This window comes from Eurosta solidaginis, chromosome 3, assembly GCF_040869045.1.
Source record: "Eurosta solidaginis isolate ZX-2024a chromosome 3, ASM4086904v1, whole genome shotgun sequence".
In the NCBI taxonomy this organism is placed as follows: Eukaryota; Metazoa; Arthropoda; class Insecta; order Diptera; family Tephritidae; genus Eurosta; species Eurosta solidaginis.
In genome coordinates this window covers 51,856,468-51,883,139 of record NC_090321.1, presented here as the reverse complement: position 1 = coordinate 51,883,139, position 26,672 = coordinate 51,856,468, and the positions used below count along the sequence as shown (strand labels likewise).

General features: G+C 38.3%; 1 protein-coding gene across 11 annotated transcripts in view; it reads right to left on the bottom strand.

The window, feature by feature from the left end:
- Positions 1-26,672, bottom strand: part of Letm1 (Leucine zipper and EF-hand containing transmembrane protein 1) — a 55,491-nt gene that overhangs the window by 17,766 nt on the left and 11,053 nt on the right. For 3 of the 11 annotated variants that reach the window (XM_067771681.1, XM_067771690.1, XM_067771692.1), the window contains exon 2: positions 24,382-24,492. In XM_067771681.1, the coding sequence (XP_067627782.1) occupies positions 24,382-24,492 (111 nt within the window). Of the gene's footprint in view, positions 1-24,381; positions 24,754-26,672 lie in introns of all 11 variants that reach the window. The other 8 variants (XM_067771687.1, XM_067771688.1, XM_067771686.1 and 5 more) reach the window with 4 other exon arrangements.

Below are 26,672 nucleotides of genomic sequence, written 5' to 3'. Positions count from 1 at the left end.
TCCAGTTTTGCACCTCTTCGGCAAAACCGCTTTATATTTTAAAAAGAAAAATGACATGCTCCGGTAGTCTTAAAGTGACCTGAGATCGTTTTTGAAAATAGCTCCCATTACGTTCCTGGCTGCGTTATAACTTCCACCTTTCTGATATCTTTTTCAATGGTACCGAATACATTTTCAGCAGCCTACTACCGGAAAACCCGCTGCGACATTCTGCACGTCGTTTAGCGCTTTTTCCAAAAGCCATTTTCAACACTTTCCAATCAGTACGGTGGCTTTGTTTTGCCTACTGCAACCATCCGCCATCAACCTGACGGTAGTTATAGCTGGGTCAAAATCGATCTTATCAAGTCTGTCCAATACAGCGGAAGCTATTTCGTTGGAACATTTTCCATACTCGTTCTCCGTCCATTAATACAAAAAACACATTTTGTTGAGTAAGTTTACGATTGTAAAATTGTATAGGTACACGCCGTTTGGTCTAGAGCCTATTCACCAAAGTTCGTCAAATAAACTCTTTTTTTTTTGTTTTGATAGTTTAATAAAAAATGTCTATGATTTTGTAACTGGAAGCATTGTGGATAAATCAAGTGTGATATCTTATCCGTCAACTCCTGACAGGATGTTCAAGATGGGTGATAGAGAATGAGACCACGATAGTCAATAAAAAATCAGGTGATCGGCTCTATTTGTAATTTTGGCGTCTATGCAGAAGTTATCACACTTTTCTTATCCACAATGACTGAAAGAGTCATGATACAAAACATGATGGAATTATATAAGGTGACAGATGTAAGCAGTTTCCCGCTCTAACGCCGCCATCTTGGACGCCCTTAGAAATAAGAATGTAGTCGCTTTACAAAACTCCTTTTTTATTCAGAGGAAAAAATGCATGTAAAACTATACAAATCGTCTTTTCTGAAAAAATATACAACTGCATCACTTTTTTCTGAAATTCCGTTTTGTGTTGACTTTTCTATCATTCAAATTCGTGATAAAATAATTTTGTTTACTAAACAAAATTTTAGAAATTTGGATATTTTCGCTAAAAAATGAAGGTAAAATGTTAAAATAATTATGATAGTTCTCTTTCTAAACACTTTTTTAAAAGTTGGTCTTCTCATTTCTTTTTCCAGGTAATCTGCCTTTTGCTGTTGCGATTTGCATGCCAATTTGGATCGCGCATCCAAATATCCAAATATCCAAACATGTCTTCCACCTGTATCAATTTTTTTTATTTTTTTGACCGGAAGGCAGGACAGGAGTATAAAACAATGGCTGGGTCGCGGCCGAAGTCGATCAGTCTCAATTCATTGCAAGAGATATTGTTACAGGGGCTGGACCTTCCGCCTTCGCGGCCAAATATATGTACCTTTTTTCGCTCTTGGCGTTGAAGTTGGCAGACACGACTTTTTTAACATGTGCGTTACACGCGCTCCTCTTTCCGCTACCACGAATCCGAAACCAAGCCTGTGTTCGTTTGCTTGACCACTTCCATTGGTCGTATTTACTTTATCGGTACGTCGCATCTCCTGGATTTTGGTGTTTTCATTGGAATGTGGTTTTACGTGGCAGATGCTCATCATAGCGCGTAACGCGGTTTGACATGTAAAGTGTAACATCAACCTTTTCTATAGCTAGCTGCTAGCTGCCAACGAAATCCATAGGAAAGTTCTCAAAGTGATTTTTATTTTACCACATCACCAAACATGCCAGAAGAATATTTCTGGTCATTCCCAAAAGAACGGCCATTATAAAGTTTTCCCCGTGGGTGAACTTCTACATACGACCCCAACCTCCTAGGATCTGTGGGTTGACAGAATACACCCCTCCACTGTTTCGCTACTTAGTAGCGATTATAAGATGGAGTTATAAGACTTGCGACTTATAATATAGCCGTGACCCGATTTGATGTTGTTGATAAACCTACAACGCCCGACACGGCAAAACGTATTGTCTCCACTTAGCAGCCCTGTTAAATCTCCACTGTCGGACACTTTCTGTTCGCCCAGGCCAAGAGATCAGCCTAACGTGGACGACGCTGCTGTGATCGGGCTTTCCAATTTTCGGACTAACACCGAGCTAATAGCAGAATACTCCACCACAATCCTCCCGACCAATATGGATCCATCCGTGAAGAGGTTCACCAGCCTCTCGTCCATATTAATTCGCAACTGCATTCATCCCTTAATGAAATATGAGACGTGGGTGTAGACGGGTATTGATCCGGCACGCTCCGGAAACGAGCAACATTAAGGTAAAAACCCGATCCTCTCGAGAACGATTTGATATGATCGCGTTGAACCTTAGATTTGGTGATTTTAGTTTTGTTCCGATTGGAGGACGGATACATTTACGTTTTTATATTGAAACGTGGCCCCGGGAAAAAATCAGCCTTAATGCATTAATTGAGGCTTCGTTTTGCACATTATTTCCATATCGGGTCGTTCATGCCACCAAAAACGTCTAATATCCGGTATGGGTATCTCGCCCGCTTTTCTTTGCCCCGTCTATCGCATACATATGTATATTGAATGGCGATGCTTTCATCTTTTTTTTTGCTGACCACATTAATCAGAAGAGCTCACATTGCAGGGGTTAAAAGTTTTGCCGTGGTCAGCACCAATAGTGGCATTACCCAGGTTTTTGGTTGTTTGCTTGGTGGTTTTCCATAGAAAACCAATTGCGAATTGGCATATTCTTGAAGTTGGGGGGTATGTCACTCTTTTTTGATGACAACAGTCCGTTACTGTCACATAGATGTCTAACGATACACCATTACGAACGTGTTAGGTAAATCTATCGCTCGGCTGTCTGAGTACAGTCATATCTTACCGCCGCTTACATGACTCTATAATACGAAGCTACACGCGCTCTCTAAACCTAGTAGCTCTGCTTTAATTGTTGTATTAATGTCGTTTTATGTGGCGGGTTCCCTAGCCCAGGGCGGGGATTATTGTTACATTACACTTTTATATAGTGATACCATTGATCTATAAGTCTGCCGCCCATTATGGTCTTATTTCCAAGTGAATGGCTATCAGAAGCTTTTCTACTGTGTGAAGAGGGTGCTATGACCTAGAAGGTTCAACTTGGTCATATCAAATCGTTCCAGAGATGGTCGTGATAGTACCTTAACGTACAAACTGAATCTATATCCAGCAAAGGACTATCAAAGCATTTTGAGAGCGTATTTATCGTTAAAACGACAACGTGCGATGTATAATGTATACGTTATGCTCGTTAGAACATGCTCATGACGATGTCCCGAACGGGCATCTGAAAAGTTGCAGCTGCTCGCTTGGTAGCTTTACTGTCAGCGAAAGCTTGGCTAGATGTGTACACACTCTCTTCGGCTTCGGACCCCCTACCTATAGTTGGACGCAGCGGCGAATTCAATGATAGGGATCAAGACTAAAGCCAAAACCTCAATTAGTATTCCACCAAATGTATCTACCCGCTGCCTTGTCCGTCCTCCTGTTGTGTGTTCAGTAACATTTTCCCCTGATGTAATATATTAAAAACTGCTTTCTTTCATACTCCCGGACAGGAGTCGACTGTTATTACACGCCCAAAAATGTCGAGAGTTCAAAAGACACGTTTTTACCTCGGTATCAGTAATCCGGACAACAACCCCCGGCCGCTCCAAAACCGGGGTAGAACACCTTTGTGCATAAAATTTTCAACGCTAGTTTTGCAAATATCTTTTGGCATCATAAAATATATACTTTCAGGTTATTAATATCGAGCTAAAAACGTGTCTTTCGACACTTCTGCCACCATTTTTGCTCGTTTATAAGCATTTCGCCTCTGTCCTAAAGTATTACCAGCAATCTTCATTTCATAATTTTTATGATAAAATTGCTCAATAACCAAGCTACGTACACTCCTTTCTGTATTTTATGATTATTTAAAAAGAATGAATTTAAGTACTATTTCAAAAAGGGGCCATTTTTTATGCCCCCTTTCTCGTGTACTTCCAAAATACAACCTGGAGCTCACTGGAGCTAAGGGCGTTCGATATGACAGCTGTCAAATCTTCCTCCACCTTCTATCATTACATTATGATACAAAAAATAGAGGTAGTTCCATTTAGTGTGACATTAGCCACTTGAATTTTGTGAGGACAATGACAATTTCACCAAAAACAAGCTACCAAATTGAAAAATGTTACGAATTTTGATGGATTTCATATTAACGAATACGACTAAATTACTTTCATATTTATTTTAAATAAAAAAGAAAAAACAATGAGTCCCATGCCTTGGAAATATTTCAATATACGAAATATCAGCCTATAAAAGGTTTTTAATAAGTTTTCGAGCTCACGAGAATTGTTTTGGTGGAAGAAACATGGATCGAAATATAATAAGCAAGGGAATATAGCCTTTTTAGTGTCCGTACGTTTGCTCAGAATATTTTGGCAAAACATACACGTTTGTCAATTGCTTGCTCAAAGGAGGTCCATATAAATCGACACCGCAATTTCTTGATAAATTGGCTACAGGTCCACATTTTTTATTTTTTTATTTATTGTATAATTCAAACGTAGCCCTTAAGGAAGGAATTGTTAAACCATTTTTTGAGGAGAACATTGCCCTGTAGCTCTGCAAGTTAGCAGTAGTTATGAGAGTTGTTTTGCCCGTTGTACCAGGGGTCACCTTGGCGCAATCCCCGCCTATACACATTCTGTACGCATTTAGCATTGACGTCCCACAAACGTAACAAATTAAACACCTACCACTCACTGCAGAGGCATGATCATAGCGTCATGTTAGAACAGCAGGATTTTTCGTGTATTTTCTTCTGTCTAGGGATCAAGATGCCATAAAGATATGAGTCATTAACCACTATTCACTATTTTTCATTAAAATTGCATATTTTACTGTATTCTCAATCAATATATATGCACATAAATCGTGCTAAAGCATATTATTATTGTCTCAAGTGACAATTGCGTTTTCATCCTAAAGGAAATTTCCATCCCGAAAACCCACAATTTTGCCTTAAACAGTAACGGTATGGCAACGCTTCTGGCAAAACAACAAACATTATGAAACTTCAAAAATCCCCAAATACGTCAAAATATTTTGAGTGGAACTAGCTTCTTTTTTGTATCATGGAAAGAATGAAAACCAACCTCTAAAAAGTTTTCGAACTTTTCATATTAGTTTCATCTGAAAAGCAAGCATTTTTTCAGATTTTATTCCATATAAAAAATAGAAAAAACACATAAAATACCCTTTTGAAATATCAATGCGAATTATGAAAAACCTATAAGTTGTTCTTTGTTAGACTATAATTAATTACGCTACAAAACTGCATATTCAAAAATTTAGAAAACTCGAAATAAAACGTACAAAATATTCTCGAATTTCATCGAAAACGTTTTGGAGATTAGTTCCCTGTCATTTTCGTGTTGGCTGTTGTATGCATGACGTTGACTTTTTAGCATCAAAAGTGAAATTATATAACAGAAAAATAACAAGCAAAAGAGTTTAATTTCGGGTGTAACTGTATATTGTTTACTCAGCTGTAACATTTTGCAAAATGTTTAGCTGCCATATGTGGAGAAAAACATCCCACTCAGATTGAGTTATAACCAAGATACCGATTTAAAACATAATTTCAGCTTGATGGTTCAGGAATGGAATCGTCCCATGTATGCAACGGCCAAATCAATCCCTTAACCTCAACCCCATTGAGACCTTAGAAGAAGATTGTCGTCCTTTTCATTTCAAAACAATTTGGCAAAGGACGTAAGGATTGGGATGAGAAAGCACCACATTGGAAACCTGCCAAAAATTAATAAAGCCATACCCAATAGAATAGGTGTGGAGAAAATACCGGTGATTAAGAAATTGGTGCCGTATGGAATTATAATCAGAGGCCGAAACTGTTAGTCCTTTTATAATATAATTCCTTGCAAAACTATTAATTTTGGACTTTTAATATATTTGGATCAAGATAAAAATTATTTTCGGATTTTTATTTTTTCAGTCCGCTAGAACTAGTTAAACTCGGACTTTTAAAAATAAAAGTCCGAAAATAAAAGTTAAATCCGGACTTTTATTTTTTAAGGCCAAAATAAAAGTCCCGCTTGATAACAAAGAAACGGCTTGTCCGAAACAAACAATTTTTATTTAATATATTGACCAACTTATCTTTTTCATTTCGATACAGTTTACTTTTAACTAGATAAATTTTAATGATTTTCATACTTATATTAAGTATAAGCACCTAAAATTCTTGACATTGAAGCACAAAATTCGTTTTCATTTGCAAAATCTTGTAAGGATAGAGGACCAAGGCTATGTACACCTATTATTTTGTCCATGAGTGTATATACGAGTATATATAGATATTTCATATGTTTAAACTTTATGAAGAAAAATATGTCAAAACCCTTGTTTAAGCGGAAAAATTCATTTTTTTACCAAAAATTTATTCTAACCAACACAATTTCCAGCTGGTAAAACTATTGAATATTAAATAAATCATAAACTTGCATTAAATGTGCTATTTTCAAATCAAAGCACTGCGTTTTTATACTTATGAGCCCTTGACAGTACTTATTTCCACTGTGCTTCCCAACAAATGATGGCCATCAAGTGTGCGAGGCTTTCAAAGTAAGTAAATGATAACAGCTGAGATTTAGTATTCCATCAGGCATACAATACAGACAGGCTTGAAACATACAACAACTTGAAAGTCCTTCTCAATTATATAAAGTACGAGCAATTCCAGTTGAGAGTATGTGCAGACATGAAAGTAGTGGCCCCTATCATGGGACTGCCACCGTCTGGATGGCCAAGGAATATGTGCTTTATTTGTTTGTGGGATACGTGTTATACCGGAGACCAATACAATAAAAAAGATTGGCCACTTCGTTACGAATATACAGTTAGGAAAGCAAACGTCATAAACAGTCCTCTAGTAAGTCGTGAGAAAATCTACATATAAAATTGGGACTAGTAATAAACTTTATCAACTCATTTATTAAAACCAATGATGCCTCAAAAGCGTGTCTAAGACAAATGTTTCCTAAACTTTCTTGCGCCAAAATTGTTATTACTACAGTTCTAGGAAATCAGCGCGATGAAAATTTTCGAGATTTTGTCAACAACCTAGTGGAAGCGTTTTCAAAAGTACACGTTCATATGTCTTTAAAAGTGCATTTGATGCATGCTCATATCGACTGGTTAGAGAGACAACTTTCTACCGAATCCGTTGAACAGGGAGAACGCTTCCACCAAACAGCTATACCAATTGTAAACCCATTATGTACATGTAGCTTAAGTTATTAGAAGTTAAGCAACCCTATTGTAAATATTGTAAAACTATCGATATGAAAATAGAGGGCAACCTTGAAAATAAATATGGTGGCCGGCACTTCTGGTAAATCTAAAGACTATAAAAGTCGTGTTTCAACTTAATTCTTAAACATCGTATAAAATAATTGAAATACCTAACCAATTTACAACTTCAGGTGTGGGGTTAACCCTAAAAACTAAGTGCGATACAAAATTTTTACAATGAACCAATCCAGACAGGAAATTATAAATGTGCTCACTGAAGCGCATGTGAATGTTCCACAATCGGCCACCACAACTCAATTACGCAAATTGCTGGGCAGTATTGTGCACAATGAGGATGCCGTCGAGGCCGCTACCACTGCCTATGTTGGAAAAAATGCCGAAGCTGCCACTAAAGCTGATGCCGTAATTAATGCCAGTACTACCACAAACGCCGATGCCGTCACTAACGCCTCTGCCGCTACCAATGCCGATGCCGTCACCAACGCCGATGCCGCTACCGCTACCAATGCCGCCACTAACGCCTCTGCCGCTACCAATGCCGATGCCGTCACCAATGCCGATGACTTTACTCCTAATGGTATTAATAATGTGAATACTACTAACGCTGGAAAAATGATATCGGGTAAGGTCGATGAGGAAATAACGTTGCTCCAGAAAAGAGTACAAATGCTGAAATTAATGCAGCAGATCGAGGAATTGCAAAATTACACCGCGGTAAAAAATAAACGCAGATTAGATCTTGCTGACATCGAGCATGCGTTGCCGAAATTTAGTGGGGTCGATGTGGCATACCCTGTCCACCACTTCATCCGGGACTTAGAGGAGATCCTCGATTCAACCTTTGCAGACGAAAATTTCAAATTACTTGCCCTTCGACGTTGCATGATCGGCACGGCACGTGTGTTTCTGAACACTACAATGGCATTGAGCTACGATGACTTAAAAAGCGCAGTTATGAAAGAATTTAATTTCTCAGTCACGCGACAAGAAATATATAAAATGCTGTCCCAAAGGAAATGGCGCAAAAAGGACGAAACATTGCATTGCTATGTCCTTCACATGCAAGCAATTGCCAAACGAGCCAACATCTCAGAAGAAGAAATAATTGACTTTGTCATCGACGGCATTGGGAATACAGTGCCAAATGCTAACCTCTTGCTGACGGGAAGTATTGAAGAGCTAAAAGGACTCATAAGCCGCTATCAAAATAAATATTTTGTCCAGACCGGCCCACAAATGCACATAAGAGCCAAACAAGCGAAGCGGCAAGTCAAAAAAGTGAAGTGAAACCATTATGTTTCAACTGCTCTCAACATGGGCACATAAAACCTAACTGCCCATTTCCGCTAAGACCAGACGGGTCATGCTTCAAATGCTGGAAGATGGGACACGACCATCGAGCTTGCCCGAACCCAAAAAAGGTACTCAAATGAAACAACGAAATGGCTGCAGTAGCTGAAGCTGATGTCGATGCTGATGAGGAATTTTCCACGGTTGCTGCATATAATTACGTAAGAGTTATGTTTAAGTTAAATGAAAGGGTAGAAACTAATAATTTATTTTGTCTCTTTGATACTGGCAGCCCGGTTAGTTTTATAAGGAAATCAGTGGTCCCAAAACAGCTGATAAAAAGGAAGACGGAAATAAAATCCAAATATAAAGCGATCGGTGGAAATCTAATTAAATATCTTTGTAATATTAAATTTCATGATAAAATAAAAGAAATTGAATTGAAAATAATATCTGATGAACACGTGAATCTGCCGGTTATTTTGGGACGTGATTTGTTAGACTTATTTAACATCAAATTAATTAGTGTCAATAAGCAATACATAAGTGAAAAAAAGCAATTGTTGTCAGGTTACGATATCCGCCCAATTGTCAACAAGCTAACAAATATTACTAATGCCTTCAATGTACCAAATACTGCGGCGTCTGGATCTGTATGCAATATTAAGACTAGAACCCCTTATGTAGTATGGTACCTATTCCTATTGACATTCCAAATATTTTTAGTATAGATTCGGATATAGCAACAGATAATAACTGTCTTGATATAAATCCTAAACTTTCAAAGAAAGAATATAGTTGCATTAATTGAGAATAGCTATGTTAAGAACGACGTTGAGGTCGAATCACTTAAATACCACATGAAAATTCATCTGACAACAGATGTGCCGTTCCATTGTGCTCCTCGACGTCTCTCTTATGCTGAAAGAAATAATGTGCAATCAATAGTAAATGAAATGCAGACGGAAGGAATAATAAGACCAAGCAATTCGCCATACGCCTCCGTTAAAGTCCTGGTACGAAAGAAAAACGGAAAGACTCGTATGTGTGTGGATTATCGACCTCTAAATAAAATAACTGTTAAGGACAACTACCCATTGCCCCTTATTGACGATAGCATCGACTTCTTAGAAAATAAAAAATATTTCTCCGGCCTAGACTTAAAAAGCGGGTTTCACCAAGTGGAAATGTCACCCGAATCCATTCCATACACTGCCTTTGTGACCCCTAATGGGCAATACGAATATTTGAAAATGTCGTTCGGTTTAAAGAATGCCCCTGCCGTATTCAAACGATTTATTAATACAGTGTTCCGAGATTTAGTAGACCGTAGAGCAATAATAATATACATGGATGACATCGCCACAGTCGATTTTGAAGAGCACAGGACCCTATTGAAAACTGTTGTGGAAAGATTGTCTTTGAGAGGACTAAAGCTTAGCCTAGATAAAAGCAAATTTGGATACCGGGAAATTGATTATCTTGGGTATGAAATGACCCAATCGGGAATCCGGCGAAACGGATCCCATATCCGAAGCATCGCTAACTTCCCAATATCTAGCAATCAAAAGCAGCTGCAGTCTTGTATAGGATTATTTTCATATTTTCGTCGTTTCGTGCCGTCATTTTCTCAGATTGCTAAACCCCGACAGAATCTGCTGAAAAGAAACACTGACTTTAATTTTGAAATTAGTAATCGACTGTAAAACGATTCGAATAACACTAGTACGGTTTTAATTTATTATAATAGAAAAAGCCTTTGAAATATGTTCCTTCTTAATACATAAGCTTATAACCAAATAAAAGTATTTGATATAATGAAACAATGAAAATTTCGCTGATTTTAAATAATTGAACTTAATTGCGCATCACTCAAAAATTCTCATTAGAAACCCATTAGAAATTGACGTTAGAATTCGATTAGAATTCTAACCATTTCCTCGATATCGAGAACGAAGTCCCCATTTTTTCGAGAATGCTATAATTCGCGACAGTTTCGCAAATCGTCCTCTAACCTTCTACCTTGGAGAAATACATTAGAATTCGATTCGTATTCTAATCTTTTTATAACCTAAATGTTTGGTTGGCTGATTAATAGCCCAGTATTAGCTATTTATCACCGAGGTAAGGAAACTGAGTTACATTGTGACGCATGTTCCAGTGCCGAATCCAGATACCATAGCTTTGAGCTTGAGACTCCAGCAATAATTTATGCCCTAAGGAGATATAGAACCTATCTTGAGGGTATGCAGTTCAAAATTATTACAGATTGTAATTCGTTAACCATGACTCTTGAAAAAAAACAACTTAACCCTAGAATTGCATAGGAAGGGCACGTCTATGGCACATGTCGATGCTCTGAGTAGAGCGCAAATTGCACACGTCCTTAACTTTGAAGAAGTTGAATTTCAAGTTCAGAACGCCCGGGAACGCAATGAAAATATAAGTATTCTTCGAAACCATCTTGAAGATGGTTCAGTGAAGGACCATGAGCTGATTGACGGCCTTGTATACAAATGCAAGCCTAATGGAAGGAAAATGGTGTTTATTCCCGGCGAAATGGAATCTAATATAATACGGCTGATTCACGAAAATTTAGGTCACCAGCCAGTCGATAAGACTATTAAGAAGCTAGTAACGTATTACTGGTTTCCCAATATGCGAACGAAGGTAGAAATATTTATCCGAAATTTCTTAAAGTGCCTTATGTATGCTACCCCTCCTCGCTCCAAGGAGAGGAATTTATAACACATCCCTAAATCTCCCTTGCCGGTCGATACGCTCCATATTAACCACTTCGGTCTCCTGTCGTCTATAAATTCAAAACGAAAACATGTTCTAGTTGTGGTCGACGCTTTTACCAAGTTTGTGAAACTGTACCCAACAAATTCGACCAGCACACGAGAAGTAACTTGTGCCCTCGAAAAATATTTCAGCTATTATAGCCGACCTAGACAGATCATTAGTGATCGTGGTACGTGCTTTACATCCCTAGAGTTTAATGATTTTATGTCTAAGCGAAATATCGCTCACGTGAAAGTAGCCACCGCCTCTCCTCAGGCGAATTGCCAAGTGGAGCGGGTTAATAGAACCCTCAAGATGATGTTAGGTAAAATCACCGATCCGATTAACCATGCCGACTGGTGTAAGAAGTTACAAGAAGTAGAATATGCTGTGAATAATTCCGTACATAGCACGTGTCGAGATACTCCTAGCCGACTTTTGTTTGGAGTTGAACAACGGGGTTGTATAGTCGATGAGTTTAGTGAATATTTTCAAGAAAAGTTATGTCCTGATGATGATCGAAATTTAGCATCCATCCGTGCACAAGCATCAGCCGCTATCAAAGCTAGACAGGATTACGACTCGAAACGACAGCTCGAGGATGGAACTAGTTGTAAGAAATATGAGGTAGGCGATTATGTGATGATAAGAAATATAGATACGACTGCCGGAGTCAATAAGAAATGTATACCAAATACAAGGGACCGCACGCTATTCATAAGGTCTTAGGGAATGATCGATATATCGTCCGCGATATTGAGAACAGTCAGTTGACACAGTTACCATATGACGGGGTTGTGGAAGCTCACGGCATCCAACGGTGGCTAGAAAAACTTAATCACTTTAAGGATGGAGGTTCTGAAGTAGATCCTTTAGAAATAAGTTAGACATGCGTATGTAAAGAAAAAAAAGTAAATATATCTACGATCGAGGCCGATCTCTTGGCAGATTGGCCGAGTTATAAACCCATTATGTACATATAGCTTAAGTTATTAGAAGTTAAGCAACCCTATTGTAAGTATTGTAAAACTATCGATATGAAAATAAATATTGTAAATATTGTCACCACCGGCCACCGTGGTGTGATGGTAGCGTGCTCCGCCTACCACATCGTATGCCCTGGGTTCGCACCCCGGGCAAAGCAACATCAAAATTTTAGAAATAAGGTTTTTAAATTAGAAGAAAATTTTTCTAAGCGGGGTCGCCCCTCGGCAGTGTTTGGCAAGCGTTCCGGGTGTATTTCTGCCATGAAAAGCTCTCAGTGAAAACTCATCTGCCTTGCAGATGCCGTTCGGAGTCGGCATAAAACATGTAGGTCCCGTCCGGCCAATTTGTACACTGAAAAAAAAGTTATCATCAAGGCGATGCCATCTAGGCATCAATGTGCAATTTTTGCTTATCTTTTTTCGTCATCAATGATCTTATGTTATTGACATTTTCGAAATATTAGTTTGATACTTGTATTTGTCAAGTTAATAGACTACATACAAAGGTAATGCGTTTTGTAAGCAATCTAGTATTAAATGTTATCATAATGAAACTAGGAAATTTATAGTTATCATTTTGATACATTTTAAGGGCGAAACAAATATTTTCCATGGGCAAATCAATAGTCAAGTTACAAAATTGATACTTTTAATTATACTTTTTATAATATTTATGGTTGCATTGATACCACGAAAATGATACCATTTATAGTTTCATTTTTGCACATTGTGTATTAAAATGATAGTGATACTTTTTTTTGGGTGTATATGGTAGCCGGCACTTCCGGTAAATCTAAAGACTAGAAAAGTCGTGTTTCAACTTAATCCTTAAACATCGTATAAAATAATTGAAATACCTAACCAATTTATACAATGGAGTTTCGATACAAAGGCAAAAGGCTAAATGCCATAATAGCTGATATATGTTGATGGCTAAAGATTGCTGAGGAAAGCCTGGACGAGAACGAGAACGAAATTGACGGTGACCAAGTCCTTAATATGTATATCTTTTAATAAATTTAGCTTAACAAAACACAAGTTTAACTGAAGTTCTACTGTGTAGTCAATCTTTATTTGATCTAATTGTATACAATTTTTATGGAGACTGGTTTTGTCGTTTTTACACACATTTAAATCATTTGTTGGGAACACAGTGGATATAAGTACTGTTAAGAGCTCAAAAGTATAAAAACGCAGTGCTTTGTTTTGAAAATAGCACATTTAATGCAAGTTTATGATTTATTTAATATCCAATAGTTTTACCAGCTAGAAATTGTGTTGGTTAAAATAAGTTTTTGGTAAAAAAAAAAGTTTTTTTTCGCTTAAACAAAGATTTTGCCAAATTATTATATTATATTATATTATTTCTTTATTTCATACTATGGCATTTAAAGCCCTTACAGACTAGATAACAATGTTTAATTAAAATTAGATAATTACTTAATAGTATCTATAAATCTTATAAAATAAAGTCGCTAAATGCCATGTATGCACATAACTTTACACAGAAAGCTCCGATTTTAAAACGGTTTTTTGCATTTGAAAGCTTAGCTACGTGAGATGGTACAGTTAATATAATTTGAAGATATATGTTATAGGGGCATGGCAAATTGCCAAAATGTAGTAAAAAATCATAAAATTTTTGTTTACACCGCTATAACTCATAAACGGATGGATGGATTTAAAAAATTCTTCTTTTCAGTAAAACTCTGAAATATTTACCTTCGATCTGCATCAAAAAAAAAAAAAAAAAAAATACTTGATTCCTTTCTTATATCAGCCAAATTGTTTAAACAAAAGTAACATTTTTACCAAAAAATTCGTGTGTGTGATTGTTCGGTGTCAACCGTGCGCGCTAATTGCTTTTGAGTGAGGCATGATGCGACACATACGTACATATGTACATAGCATTCGTTGCGTTATTTAACGTCGGGCGTAGGTTTATAGGCATGTATGAATGTACATATGTATTTTCATATCATATCAGCTTGACATATGTAGGTATGTACATACATATTTATATAACATAAATGGTTAAGAACGCATACATCTATTGAAAAATAATCTTTCGTTAAAAATATTAAACATTTCCTTAAAATTCTTCAAAAAAGATTTATTTTTGGGTATTTTTGCATGTATCACTATCACTACATATTATAAAACAGTCGCTTTTTCTGTCCCATGTCCCTTTGAATGCTTAAACCTTTAAAACTACGCAACGGATTTTCATGCGCTTTGTTTTAATAGATAGAGTGATTGAAGTTTTTAGATTGTATAATAACATCCCTTAAATATATCCATTAAATAGTGGAGAAATACCCTTCAAAAAACGCTAGTACTCCATAAATAATGTAAGGAATACTCCTTTGGGAGTATAGGAGTATTCCAAAACTAATCTGTATTCATACAAAAAATGTGCTCCAATTAACATTGCGATGTCCTAGGAGAGGAGTAGGTGATCCCACTCTCGCTTTGTTTGTGAGTATTCCATAGAGTACATACGTGAGAGTACTTTCCAAAGTACTTTCACTGTAGTACTCCATTGAGCACCCACAGACGATCATATGCCAAAGTACTAAAGAGGAATTGTGTCGGAAAGAATTATCGGAGTGAATTTAATTTAAAATGAAGGTAAATGAAGAGGGGAAATACAACTTTTATATTTTTTACTACGAATATTCTTATGTTATTTAGCATTTGCGTGAATAAAGAAACTAATATTTCTATATACTATAGTATGTATACATAAAACCAGTGCGCGGTTGCATTTTATCAGAGTTGCCATAGTAAAATTTTATTATCAGTTATTTTTATGCAATATTTTACTTCTCTGTTCGATCGTCATCGTGTCGTGATCACGGTCGTTAAAAAACGAGGAATGATCGGCTGATGGTGGTCCGCAAACGCATTGCAAAGGAGTATTGTTAGAGTACTCCAACATGAAGAAAATGGAACACGTAATCCAACAACTTTTGCAGGGTACTGCAGTTGAAGTTTCTAATGTGATGTATATGTGCATATATAAGAGAATGTCGTGTTGTTTCACTATTTATAACTCAAGAACGGATGAACAGATTTGGCTGAAAATTGGTGGAGGCGTAGCTTAGAACCAGGAGACAGACATAGGATACTTTTTATCCCGTTCTGGATAGGGTCTTGAGATCACAACGTGGACCTGGGTAATCCTGGGATATGTTTGTACAATGTGGGCATCAAATGGAAGCTGTTTATGAGTACTTTGATACGGGGTACTTTTCGTACCCGTGGGGGACTAGGGTCTCGAGATATAGGCCAAAATGTGGGCCCGGGTACCCCTAGAATGTGTTTATAGAATATGGATAACAAATGAAAGCTGTTGATGAGTGCTTTAGTATAGGGTATTATTCATACCTATTGGTGACTAGGGTCTTGAGATTGAGGCCAAAAGGTGGACCCTGATAGCTCTAGCAAGTGTTTATACAAGAAGGATAACAAATGAAAGCTGTTGATGAGTGCTTTAGAACAATTTAATTTTCATATCTGTTTGTGACTAGGGTCTTAAGATATAGGCCAAAACGTGGATCAGGGTAACACTAGGATGTGTTTTTACATTATGGGTATCAAATTGAAGCTGTTGATGAGTGCTTTAGTGCAGAGTAGTTTTCACACCTATAGGTGACTAGGGTCTCGAGATACAAAACGTGGAACAGGGTAACACTAGGCTGTGTTTTTACATTATGGGTATCAAATTGAAGCTGTTAATGTGTGCTTTAGTACAGAGTAATTTATACCGCTGGGTTACTAGGGTCTCGAGATATAGGCCAAAACGTGGACCCGGATACCCCTAGAATGTGTTGGTAATATGGATATCAAATGAAAGTTGCTGCTCAGAGCTTTAAAGTAATTTTCATTGTGATATTCGATTTAGCCGCATCAACCTGGCAAAACTGATAAATATGCATGCGAAGCCGAAAAAAAGCATGAATTGATAATACCCACATACCTATTTACATACGTCCTATTCGATTTGCCTGAAATTTGGTATATAAATTTGCCTATATTAGTATTTACGATCCTTTTTCGGGGAAGTAGACTAGAGATGGGCTGGGAATGAGATTAGAACTAGGATTGGGACCGAGACTCGGAATGGGACTGGAACTCGGAATGGGACTGGAACAAAATACATACCACCCTCTGGGACTGGCAATAAGGGATGAAGAAGAATGGGAAAAGCTTGGGAGAAGAGAAAAGAGGGAAGGATAAGGAGACTGAGAAAGAGATATAGTGAGACGAAAATAGAGATAGATGAAGCGAAAAAACGGAGGGAGGAGTGAATAAAATAATTAAGAAGAAGTGAAGAGGGGAGGGCAGAGTTAGCGAGAAAAAGCTAATTAAAATGTATGCAGATAGACCAAATTTAGGCCAGAACAACGTCTGACGGGTCTGCTAGTAGTACATAAATTGAGTATAGACACAATAAAGCTTACAAGCTACGAAGAGATTGACCAGAACATTAATCAGTTTGAAAAGATATCAGTAAGTATTGTTTTAAAAGTAGACTTAGGAAGAGCAAAATCGATGGCTGAAGAATCAGAAATGCGATTAAAGTCCGTCATAACTCTAAGCAAAGGTGCATTTGAGGCATAGAGGGTTCGGACACAATCCGTATAGAAAATAGGTACATTACGAAGAGGCCTTATAGGGATATGGAAACGGAGACTTTTAAGGAGACAAGGTGCATCAACTAAACCATTTCTCTTTAAAGATATGCATATCAAAACAAAGGCCATTTAATTACCTTCACAGCAATACTAAGATTTTTGATATGTGTGGCGAAAATTCGGAAACATCAGGTTTTTCATATTTTCGAAGTTCTGACTTTGCACCTCGTATAACAGCTGTTACACTAAATTTCTTTTCGGACCACGACCACATTTTTACTTTTTTGATTTGCTGAACGCGTTAACCAAAAGAAATAAAATTTCGAAATGTAGATTTTCGAACTTCGAAAGCCGATATCTATTTTTTGGAGGTTAACTTCCAAAAACGGAAATAGTATTTTTTATACTTAAGCCTCAATCTCCTCAAAAAAGTTGGTTTGGTCCAATACCCAGAAAAAAGTTGATTTTGTCGCATAGTGTAATACCTACATTTCTCCCATAACCGGTTTCCGCTTTTTCGAACATTGTTCAGAATAAGAGGAAAGGGGTAAGTGAAAAAACTTCAACGAATTTTTATTTAGAATACGAGGAATGGGAGAAGGGAAAAAACTCGCAAGGAAATTTTGTTTAGAATTGGGCTGACTATCTCAGAAAATGAAAGTTTTACATTAGATCAGCTTGCAACGAAATGTGCGATTATAAGGAGTAATGGTATGATGTCATATTTTATAGAATAGAACTAGCAAACAAGAACCGCACCACCCCCCCCCCCCCCCCACCCCAACCCAAAAAAAAAAATAAAATTTTATAAAAAAATCCATTTCCGAAAACACTATTATGACTATAGAAATTTCCACATATAATTTGTTATTATACATATGTACATACATATGTATGAACTGTGAATGATGATTTAAGAACAACCGAAATAATTCGCAAGGCTATGCAAAGACGTGTGCCACTTTCACATATCGAGAATTTGAATCACGTCTGTAGGTGCGTGTTTGTTGTAGCAGTGCGTGTTTCTCCCCAGGTACTTGACACTCTCTTGGCAAAACGACAGTAATCGAAGCGTTCTTGAACCGATTGAAGGTGACACATATTACTATATATACTTATATACCTAATTTAAAAGAAGCTACTGAATATAAAATGGGGAAAGGTCGCTAAAATACATAATTAGAAACAAGCAAACTGAAATGTACATGCATATGTAAGAATGTACATATGTAAGAACATATGTATATTTAACAACCCAAACAAACAAAAGTAAAAGTTAATAAACAATAAATACAATCAATTGAACTTTGATCACATAAATATGAGAGGAAACTTTGAGCAACAACCAAACATTTGTGAAATCAGTGAGATATTCCATTGTCGCTTGTGGTAAATAAGAGAGAGTATATCGTGATATACATATGATTAGTCGGCACCTTAATAGTGTAACGAATTTAGGGAAATTCCGCTTATTCCACACCTTCTACTAACGTTCGTTGTTGTTGTTGTTGTTGTTGTAGCAGTGCTTCACCCCATCCAATAGGTGCGGCCGATCACAAATTGTCATCAATATCCTCTAACTGGAGTCCAAGGAAACTGTTTCAACAGGGGTGGACCATATGAGAGGGGTGTTAACACGTTGGCTGCCACGTGGCACGTTTTCGTGCGACACCCTGATGTTACCCTGAGGCCACGTCGCACATTTTCGTGCGACACCTAAATGTTACCCTGAGGCCACGTCGCACATATTCGTATGACACATAGGTGTTAACCTGAGGCCACGTCGCACATTTTCGTACATTTTAATATGGAATTTGGAATCTCTGGCCTGTGGTGCACAGTTTGGTGTATTTCTCATGGCCGCTGTGTATTTTTAATGGTATTTGTTTGGGTAATAAAAAGTTGGAAATTAAAATTTATTTAAAATGTTTTCCTTTTGTTATGGGTTCTGGAGATTGAAATTTTTTTTGTTTGTAGCCTTTTTATATATTATAAAGGCATTTACGACAGACATTCCAAGTAACAGTTCAAAAGCCACTTTGCGGTACCACTTAAAACCTCTTCTGAGAGTGGTGGCGTAGGAGGTAATTTGATCGGATTATTCAACACCTAATTTGGCTTTATTGTAATCAATAACAGCAAGGGGTTTTTCGATAGCTCGTTGCCTTCGCTTCCTGGTGGATGGCGGATTGTTGGTACTGGTGGATAGTTCATTACTGTCTACATTTGGATGGCTCGGCGTGGCTACCATTACAGGGGGGTGTTTCGTCGAAAGAATCCTAACATCTCTTGTGTCCTTCCAATTTAACACAACCACTCCATTTTCCTCCTCACGGGCTACCATCTCGCCTCTTTTCATATTAGCTTTCATAAATTCAGCCGGACAATTCTTTTTGTTGGCCCAGAAGGGTGTCTATTTTTATTTATTGTTATTATTTTTGTTGGTTTTTGTTTCCCAGTGCCTAAAAATAAGTTTTGACTACTCGCTTTATTTTGGTCCCTAACTTTGCAGTTATAACGGTTTTTTGTGTCGCACATTTTCGTGCGACGTGGCCCCACAACATGTTTTATGTTCTCCCAGGCCATGTCGCACGAAAATGTGCGACACAAAAAACCGTTATAACTGCAAAATTAGGGACTGAAATAAAGTCGCGAGTACTCAAAACTTATTTTTAAGCACTAAGAAACAAAAAAGAAGAAAAATAAATTGTTGGCCTCAGGTGACCAAAATTGTTAAATGAAATTGCCACTGAACAATCAAAATTCTAAAAAGGCTTTGGCAGCCAACGTGTTAAAGGCGTTGGTTCCACATTACAATTAAAGAGATGGTTGTTGTCATGTGGGGACACATTGCAAGCGGGGTATACATTTTGTATGCCAGGGTTGATTCTGGATAGGTAAGAGTTTAACGTGTTACAGTATCCAGATCGAAGTTGAGCTAGAGTGACTCGTGTTTCCCTGGGTAGTGTGAGTTCCTCTTCCGCAAGTTTTGGGTACTGTTCTTTGAGTACTGGATTCACCGGGTAATTCCCGGCATAAAGGTTTGACGCCTGTTTGTGGAGTTCACTGAGGGCCTGCTTGTGTTTTTTGGCTTCATACGGCTGAGTTCTCAGGTGCCGTATTTCCTCATAATGCTTAGGGAGATGACTCCTTAAGCCCCTAGGCGGTGTTGCTCATCAATCAGATACCTGTTGGGATGCCCAGGTTTCTGGGTATTCAACAGGAACTGTTTGGTTAGCATCTCATTTCTCTCCATGATGGGGAGTATTCGCGCCTCATTATGTAGATGGTGCTCTGGGGACATAAGAAGACATCCCGATGCGATTCTGAGAGCAGTATTTTGGCAGACCTGTAGCTTCTTCCAGTGAGTAGTTTTAAGGCTTGCTGACCATATAGGGGACGCGTAGCATGCAATCGGCTGGTCAATTGCTTTGTAAGTAGTAATGAGCGTTTCTTTATCTTTTCCGCAAGTACTACCAGCAAAAGATATTAGGATTTTATTACGGCTCTGGATTTTCGGTACAATTGCGGCTGCATGCTCACCGAAATGTAGATCCTGATCAAACGTCACACCCAAGATTTTGGGGTGTGGGACAGTCGGTAGCGTAGTGCCATCGACGTGGATATTCAAAATGGTTGACATTTGGGACGTCCAAGTTGTAAATAAGGTCGCGGATGATTTAGTCGGTGATAATGCCAGGTTTCGCGAGGCGAAAAAACTGGAGAGATCAGTGAGGTAGCCATTTATTCTGTTGCAAAGCTCATCGATCTGTGGGCCCGGGCCTGGGGCCATTATTGTGCAGTCATCGGCGTAAGAAACGATAGTAACTCCTTCCGGTGGCGAAGGTAGTTTTGATATGTAGAAATTAAACAAAAGTGGGAATAGGACTCCACCCTGTGGCACCCCTTGTTTAATTCTTCTTGGCTTTGATGTTTCGTTTCTGAATTGCACCGATGCTTGCCGACCACCCAGATAATTTGCGGTCCACCTTATAAGACATGGGGGAAGGGTAGACCCTTCCAAGTCTTGCAGTAACGTGCCATGGTTGACCGTATCAAAAGCTTTTGATAGGTCTAGCGCAACGAGTGCTGTTCTATGGTGGGACTTCTGATTTAAACCACAATTTATCTGGGTGCTAATGGCATTTAGCGCGGTGGTGGTGCTATGGAGTTTTCTGAAGCCATGCTGATGACAGGCTAGCTGCAAATTTGCTTTGAAGTAGGGGGAGCAAAATGGCTTCAAGCGTCTTGGCTACTGGCGATAGGAGAGATATCGGGCGATATAACTCTCCTATGTTAGCTGGTTTGCCAGGCTTTAGTAGCGGGACCACCTTGGCCATTTTCCATTTTTCGGGAATGACAAAAGTGGAGAGACAGGTTGAAAACATGCGCTAAATATTTGAAACCCTCTTTCCCTAAGCTTTTAAGCATCGGCATGGCTATGCCGTCTGGGCCCACTGCTTTGGATGGTTTAGCATGACCGATGGCATCCTCAACCTCTTTGGCGGTGAATTTATGCTTATGTGCGTGTCTGTTGGCCCTCCGTCTATCTCTGTCGACCTTAGAATACATTATACATTGTCGGCAGAAAGCGCTAGCGCATTTTTTCGCATCGGACAGCACTTTATCGCCAAAGGCGATGAAAATTTTGTCATTGTGCTTAGACAGATTCGATAGGGACTTTACGGTGGACCAAAGTTTACCTACACTGGCAGAAAGGTTGCAACCGCTTAGGTGCTACTCCCATTTCGCCCGCTTGTGTTCATCCACAAGCAATCTGATGCGTTGGTTTATATCCCTTATTTGGGGGTCGCCGGGATCGAGCTGTCTTATAAGGTCACGTGCTCTCGCTAAATTTGCGGCCTCCGCCGGAAGGTGATGCCGAATTTCGGGAATTCTACCGGCGGGAATGAAGCGAGCCGAGTGCCCCAGCGGGTTAGGGGATCAGAATATACCCGCGGTAGATATGCCTGTCGTAAGACTAAAATACCAGATTCAAGGGGTTGTGTAACGCAACCCTTCAGGTTGCCACCGCAATATATAGCTTCTCCGAACCCAATTGTCAACCTCACCTATCCGCGGCGAATCCGGTTTCACTAACAGACAAGGCTCTGGCGACCACAAGCTCCTCATGGAACTTGGGGGTGGGGAGGGGGAATGGCCTGAAGGTTTAATGTGGCCACATAAATCGTTCCCCAGATTGTCGGGCTAGCACCTTAATGGTGCTGTGGTACCTGAGCGTACCGGATCTTTATCCGGCAAAGGACCATCACATCGATAACACTCCCCAAAGCCTTCGGGGAGCAACCTTATCGCTACAACAACAACAACAACAACAAGCGAGCCGAGGCGGATTCAATGACCTTGCGGAAAGCACGCTCCCCTTGGCGAGCATCAGTCGGGATTGGGAGGGCAGCAAAGCTGTTGTCTGTAAAGGATTTGTATTCGTCCCACTTTCCTTTTTTAAAGTTTATGAAAGTGCGTTTTTCTGTGACAATGAAGTCGGAAACGACCAACGTTCGTATCGCTAAACTGTTGAATGAATAACTCTAATATTCAATAATGCAAAAATGGTCTTTATTAGACTACTTGAAAGTACTTCACAATAACATTTCACAACCAATAGCGTGCTTAAATCAAACTGATTCTACTTACTCAGCTTTTGCTCCCTTTATACTCTCTGCTGTGTCGTTCGCATACTTCTAGGCGTTTCTTCTTCTACAATTTACTACTTGTTTACCAGCTATAAACTGCAGATGCACGTTTATAGCTTCTCTCATAGCCATATGCGCGTGTATATGTGAGTGATACTTCCACCGTTGATTGCATACTTTTGTGAGTATCTCAGATATATGCATGTGTGTGTGTGTGAGAACTACTTTGCTGATGATTGCATACTTTTTTGAGTATCTCTCCGCTGCTGTATGTGCATATGTGTAGACATAATGATTAATTTGTTTATGTACATACCAATGACTGCTTAGTATCGGCTTAGAGATGATAGTATGCCTTAGTGTTGCTAATATTCGTCACAATAGAAACGGATCTCGGAACTTCTGTTTGAACTAGAGATACGTAACAAACTATTGAGATTTATTTCGTTCCGTTTAAGAACTAAATTCACGAAACGAAATTCAATTGTTAAAGTCCGAGCCACAGTGAAATTTTTCATATACTAGATTCAACGCAATCTTATGCATGCCAGTAACATCGCCACAATGACATAAGATGTTGCCTTTTTAAATACATAAAAAGGAACACACAACCACATAAGCAATTACCATACCGTACAGAGTTTAAAAAAGTCATTAAAAATGCCAAGCCTTGCAAGTCTATAGACCCAGACGGTATAGCCATACCACTGCTAAAACACCTTGGCGATGATCGAGTACTACCTGACTCTAGTTTTCAATTTTTTGTTGTTGTAGAAACTCCTGTTGATAGTCCTTTACGATAACAAGCACCATTAAGGTACTAGCCTGCTACAACAACAATAACAAGGTACTAGCCCGACAATTACACTGCTACAACAACAACAACTAGCCCGAAACCTTCTAGGCCATCCCTCCCTCCCACCCACTAGATAAATAAGGAACTTGTGGTCGCCAGAGCCTCGGCTGTTAAAGACACAGGATTCTGCATCTACGGGTGGGAGGGAGGTGTGGCCTAGAAGGTCGCATGTGGTAATAACAAATCGTTCCCGAGATTTTCGGGCTTGGTACCGGATCTGCATCCGGGGAAGGACCATCAACATCGATAACACTCCCCAAGGCCTTCGGGTGGTGTCCTGCAACAACAACAACAGAAACAGCACGAGTCAGTCTTGCACAACTTCGTTGGGGGATACTGTAATGTGTGTCCTACACGCGATATGTCCCACATGGTATTAACCATATTTACAATTGTAATGTGAAACCCACACCTCCAACCACAAAATGTCTATTGTCCAACCATGTAGAAGTCGCTAGTTTCCTTGGACAGCGTTTAGATGACTGTGAAGACAATTTGTGATTGGTTGCACCCATTGAAAAGGGCGATGTACTGTTAATACAACAACAACATACCCATTAGGTCCCTGATCTAGACAATAGCTGATGAGCGAATGTCGTCTTTATTGAACACATACGCTCGCAACAACGAATCACCTTAGAATGGAAGAGAAAACCAAAACTATCAAAAGACCGCATAGAAACGAATACCGAATGCAAAACAATTAACAATGGAAAGTTTTGCAAAAAGAATATAAACAAAGCAATAATTTAAATATATAAACAGCTAAGATTTTTATGTATGAATTATGTGTTCTGTAAATACATATACATATAGTACGTTTATATACATATAAGCATTTTGGGCATTACTCACACTTTCTACTGCTACCATCTTTTGTGATTCTCGCGGATGTTTGGGCGCTTCGCAGGATTTTCGGTTGATGGCGTATGAACATATTCATGTTTGATTGTAAGAAGTTTGTTACTGTTGGATTTATAATTGTTTATTTTATCCACACTTTATATAATTAAAGTTGTTATATGTATAGCAATGTAATTTTTTGTTTATAGTTTTCTGTGGTTTTTCTTTGCATGAAAATTTTCAATGATAAGCAGTTGTTGGTAGTTAGTAGGTATGATGTATTTATTATCTCGCCAAGTTTCGTTTTTATAAACCAATTTTCACTTTTTTTATTTTTACTCTAAACTCGAATTTATTTAAGGAAACTGAAAGGGAATAATTACACTACTCAACAAATTTTGATCAACTTTAGTCTCCAAGAATAAAATAGGCCTTTCCTAAAGTGACATTTTCTCCTGATTCCGAATATGACTTCCAGTTTCCTATGGCAGATCTAGTTTCCGATATATCGGCGAAAATATGAAAATTCCCATTTTTGCAGAACACTACTTCATATAGGTACGGCAAAAATTTGTATTTTTAATTTTTTCGATTTAAACTGTTGAATTATGCATTATACTAATTCCCATAAAAATGTCTTGCCTTCACCTCCCTTAAGTATCTTCAGTAATTTGGCCACTATGCCAAAAAACATTCAAAATATGTTGAAAAAAGAACGAAATTTTTTACAAAATTTCAGATTTAACCACTTTAAAATCGGAAAAATTCTATTGACGAAAAGAAGTTAGCCATCCTATGTTGTAGGTAATTTAATTACGAAAATTTTAAGCATACCAGTACAACAATCAGACGTGCCGTTGAGACTATAGCCCCGTTAACTTGCAAGCGTCTATCCTACAATTTTTTATAGAGACAATTTATAACGTTTTATTATAGACATATGTTTGCACGTTAAACTGTATTCAATTGAGTAATATGGGTATAAATCAGCAATTCAGTAAAAAAAAAAAACAACGACAACAGCATTAAATACATACATATCTACATAAAAAAAAGTCAAATTGAGCGATTTTACCGTGGTGGCCAATAGTGAGGGACGTGGGTACTTTTAACTACCCGTTTATAATTTTCTGGGTTTGTCTCCCGTGTTATTGTCCAGCAATAATCTCCCATCATTTCTTTATTCCAAAAACCTTGGTAACGCTTTTCAAAAATCATGAGTCCTTGGTGAAACCTTTCACTCTTTTCAACACTTTCAGCACCTAGGTTTGCGGGAAAATTATCCAAATGTGAATGCAAAAATAGCATTTTGAGGGACATGTTGCATTTCATAGCACTGTAGTTTTTCAACAAGGCTTTGACCATCTCTCTATAGTTGGGATCTTTGTTGTTGTCATGAAATCCAATAACGACTTGCTTAATGCTATCCCAAGCCGCTGCTTCTACTGATGATAAATGATTCGCAAAATTTTCGTCTTTCAGCAACTTTCTAATTTGCGGACCAACAACTATATCTTGAGTTATTTTAGGGAAAAATTTCGTTAGTACTGGAAGGATGGCGCGTCCTTATTTAAAGCCTTTACAAAATGTTTCATTAATCCTAATTTGATGTGAAGTGCTGGCAAAATAACTCGTTGGGATTTACTAAAGGCGGGTTTGCGATATTGAAGGCACCTGGTTCGTACTCAGCTGTCGGTGGCCAGTTTTCCTTAATATAATGGGTTTCTCTAGCACGACTGTCCCAAAGACAGAGAAACCCTTTAAGTCCGCACAAATTTTCCAATTAAATTGTTTATATTGAATGAGCTCAAGTAAATTGGATATGCTTAAATAAGTCTCTTTAGTATTCTCAAAATATGCCACTCGTATTGACGGTAACGAATTTCCTTAATGGAGTAATGCTGCTTTTAAACTATGCTTTGAGCTGTCTATAAACAGGCGCCAATCATCCACTTTATTTTCTAATTTTAGTGCTTCAAATAAACCTTGAACATCATTGCAGTAGCAAATATTTTTACTTTTAGTAAAAAAAGAAGAGAAAGTCTTGTGTGTATTTCGAAATTTGGAAGTACTTGTCGAAGGGCCCAGGCTGCCCCATTGCTGCAAACGAGATCCTAGAACTTCGCTATCAAATTTTCATAATTTCAAATATCTGGCCAAGTCATTAAGTTCGGCTTGTGAGACTCGATGTGGGACATCTCCTTCTTGTTCACTGTGTGAATTATCTGCTTCGGGGTCACTTTCGCTTGAGGCTTCAAAACTTATATGCGGCCTAGGTATGGGTAAGGTATGGTAATGTAGTT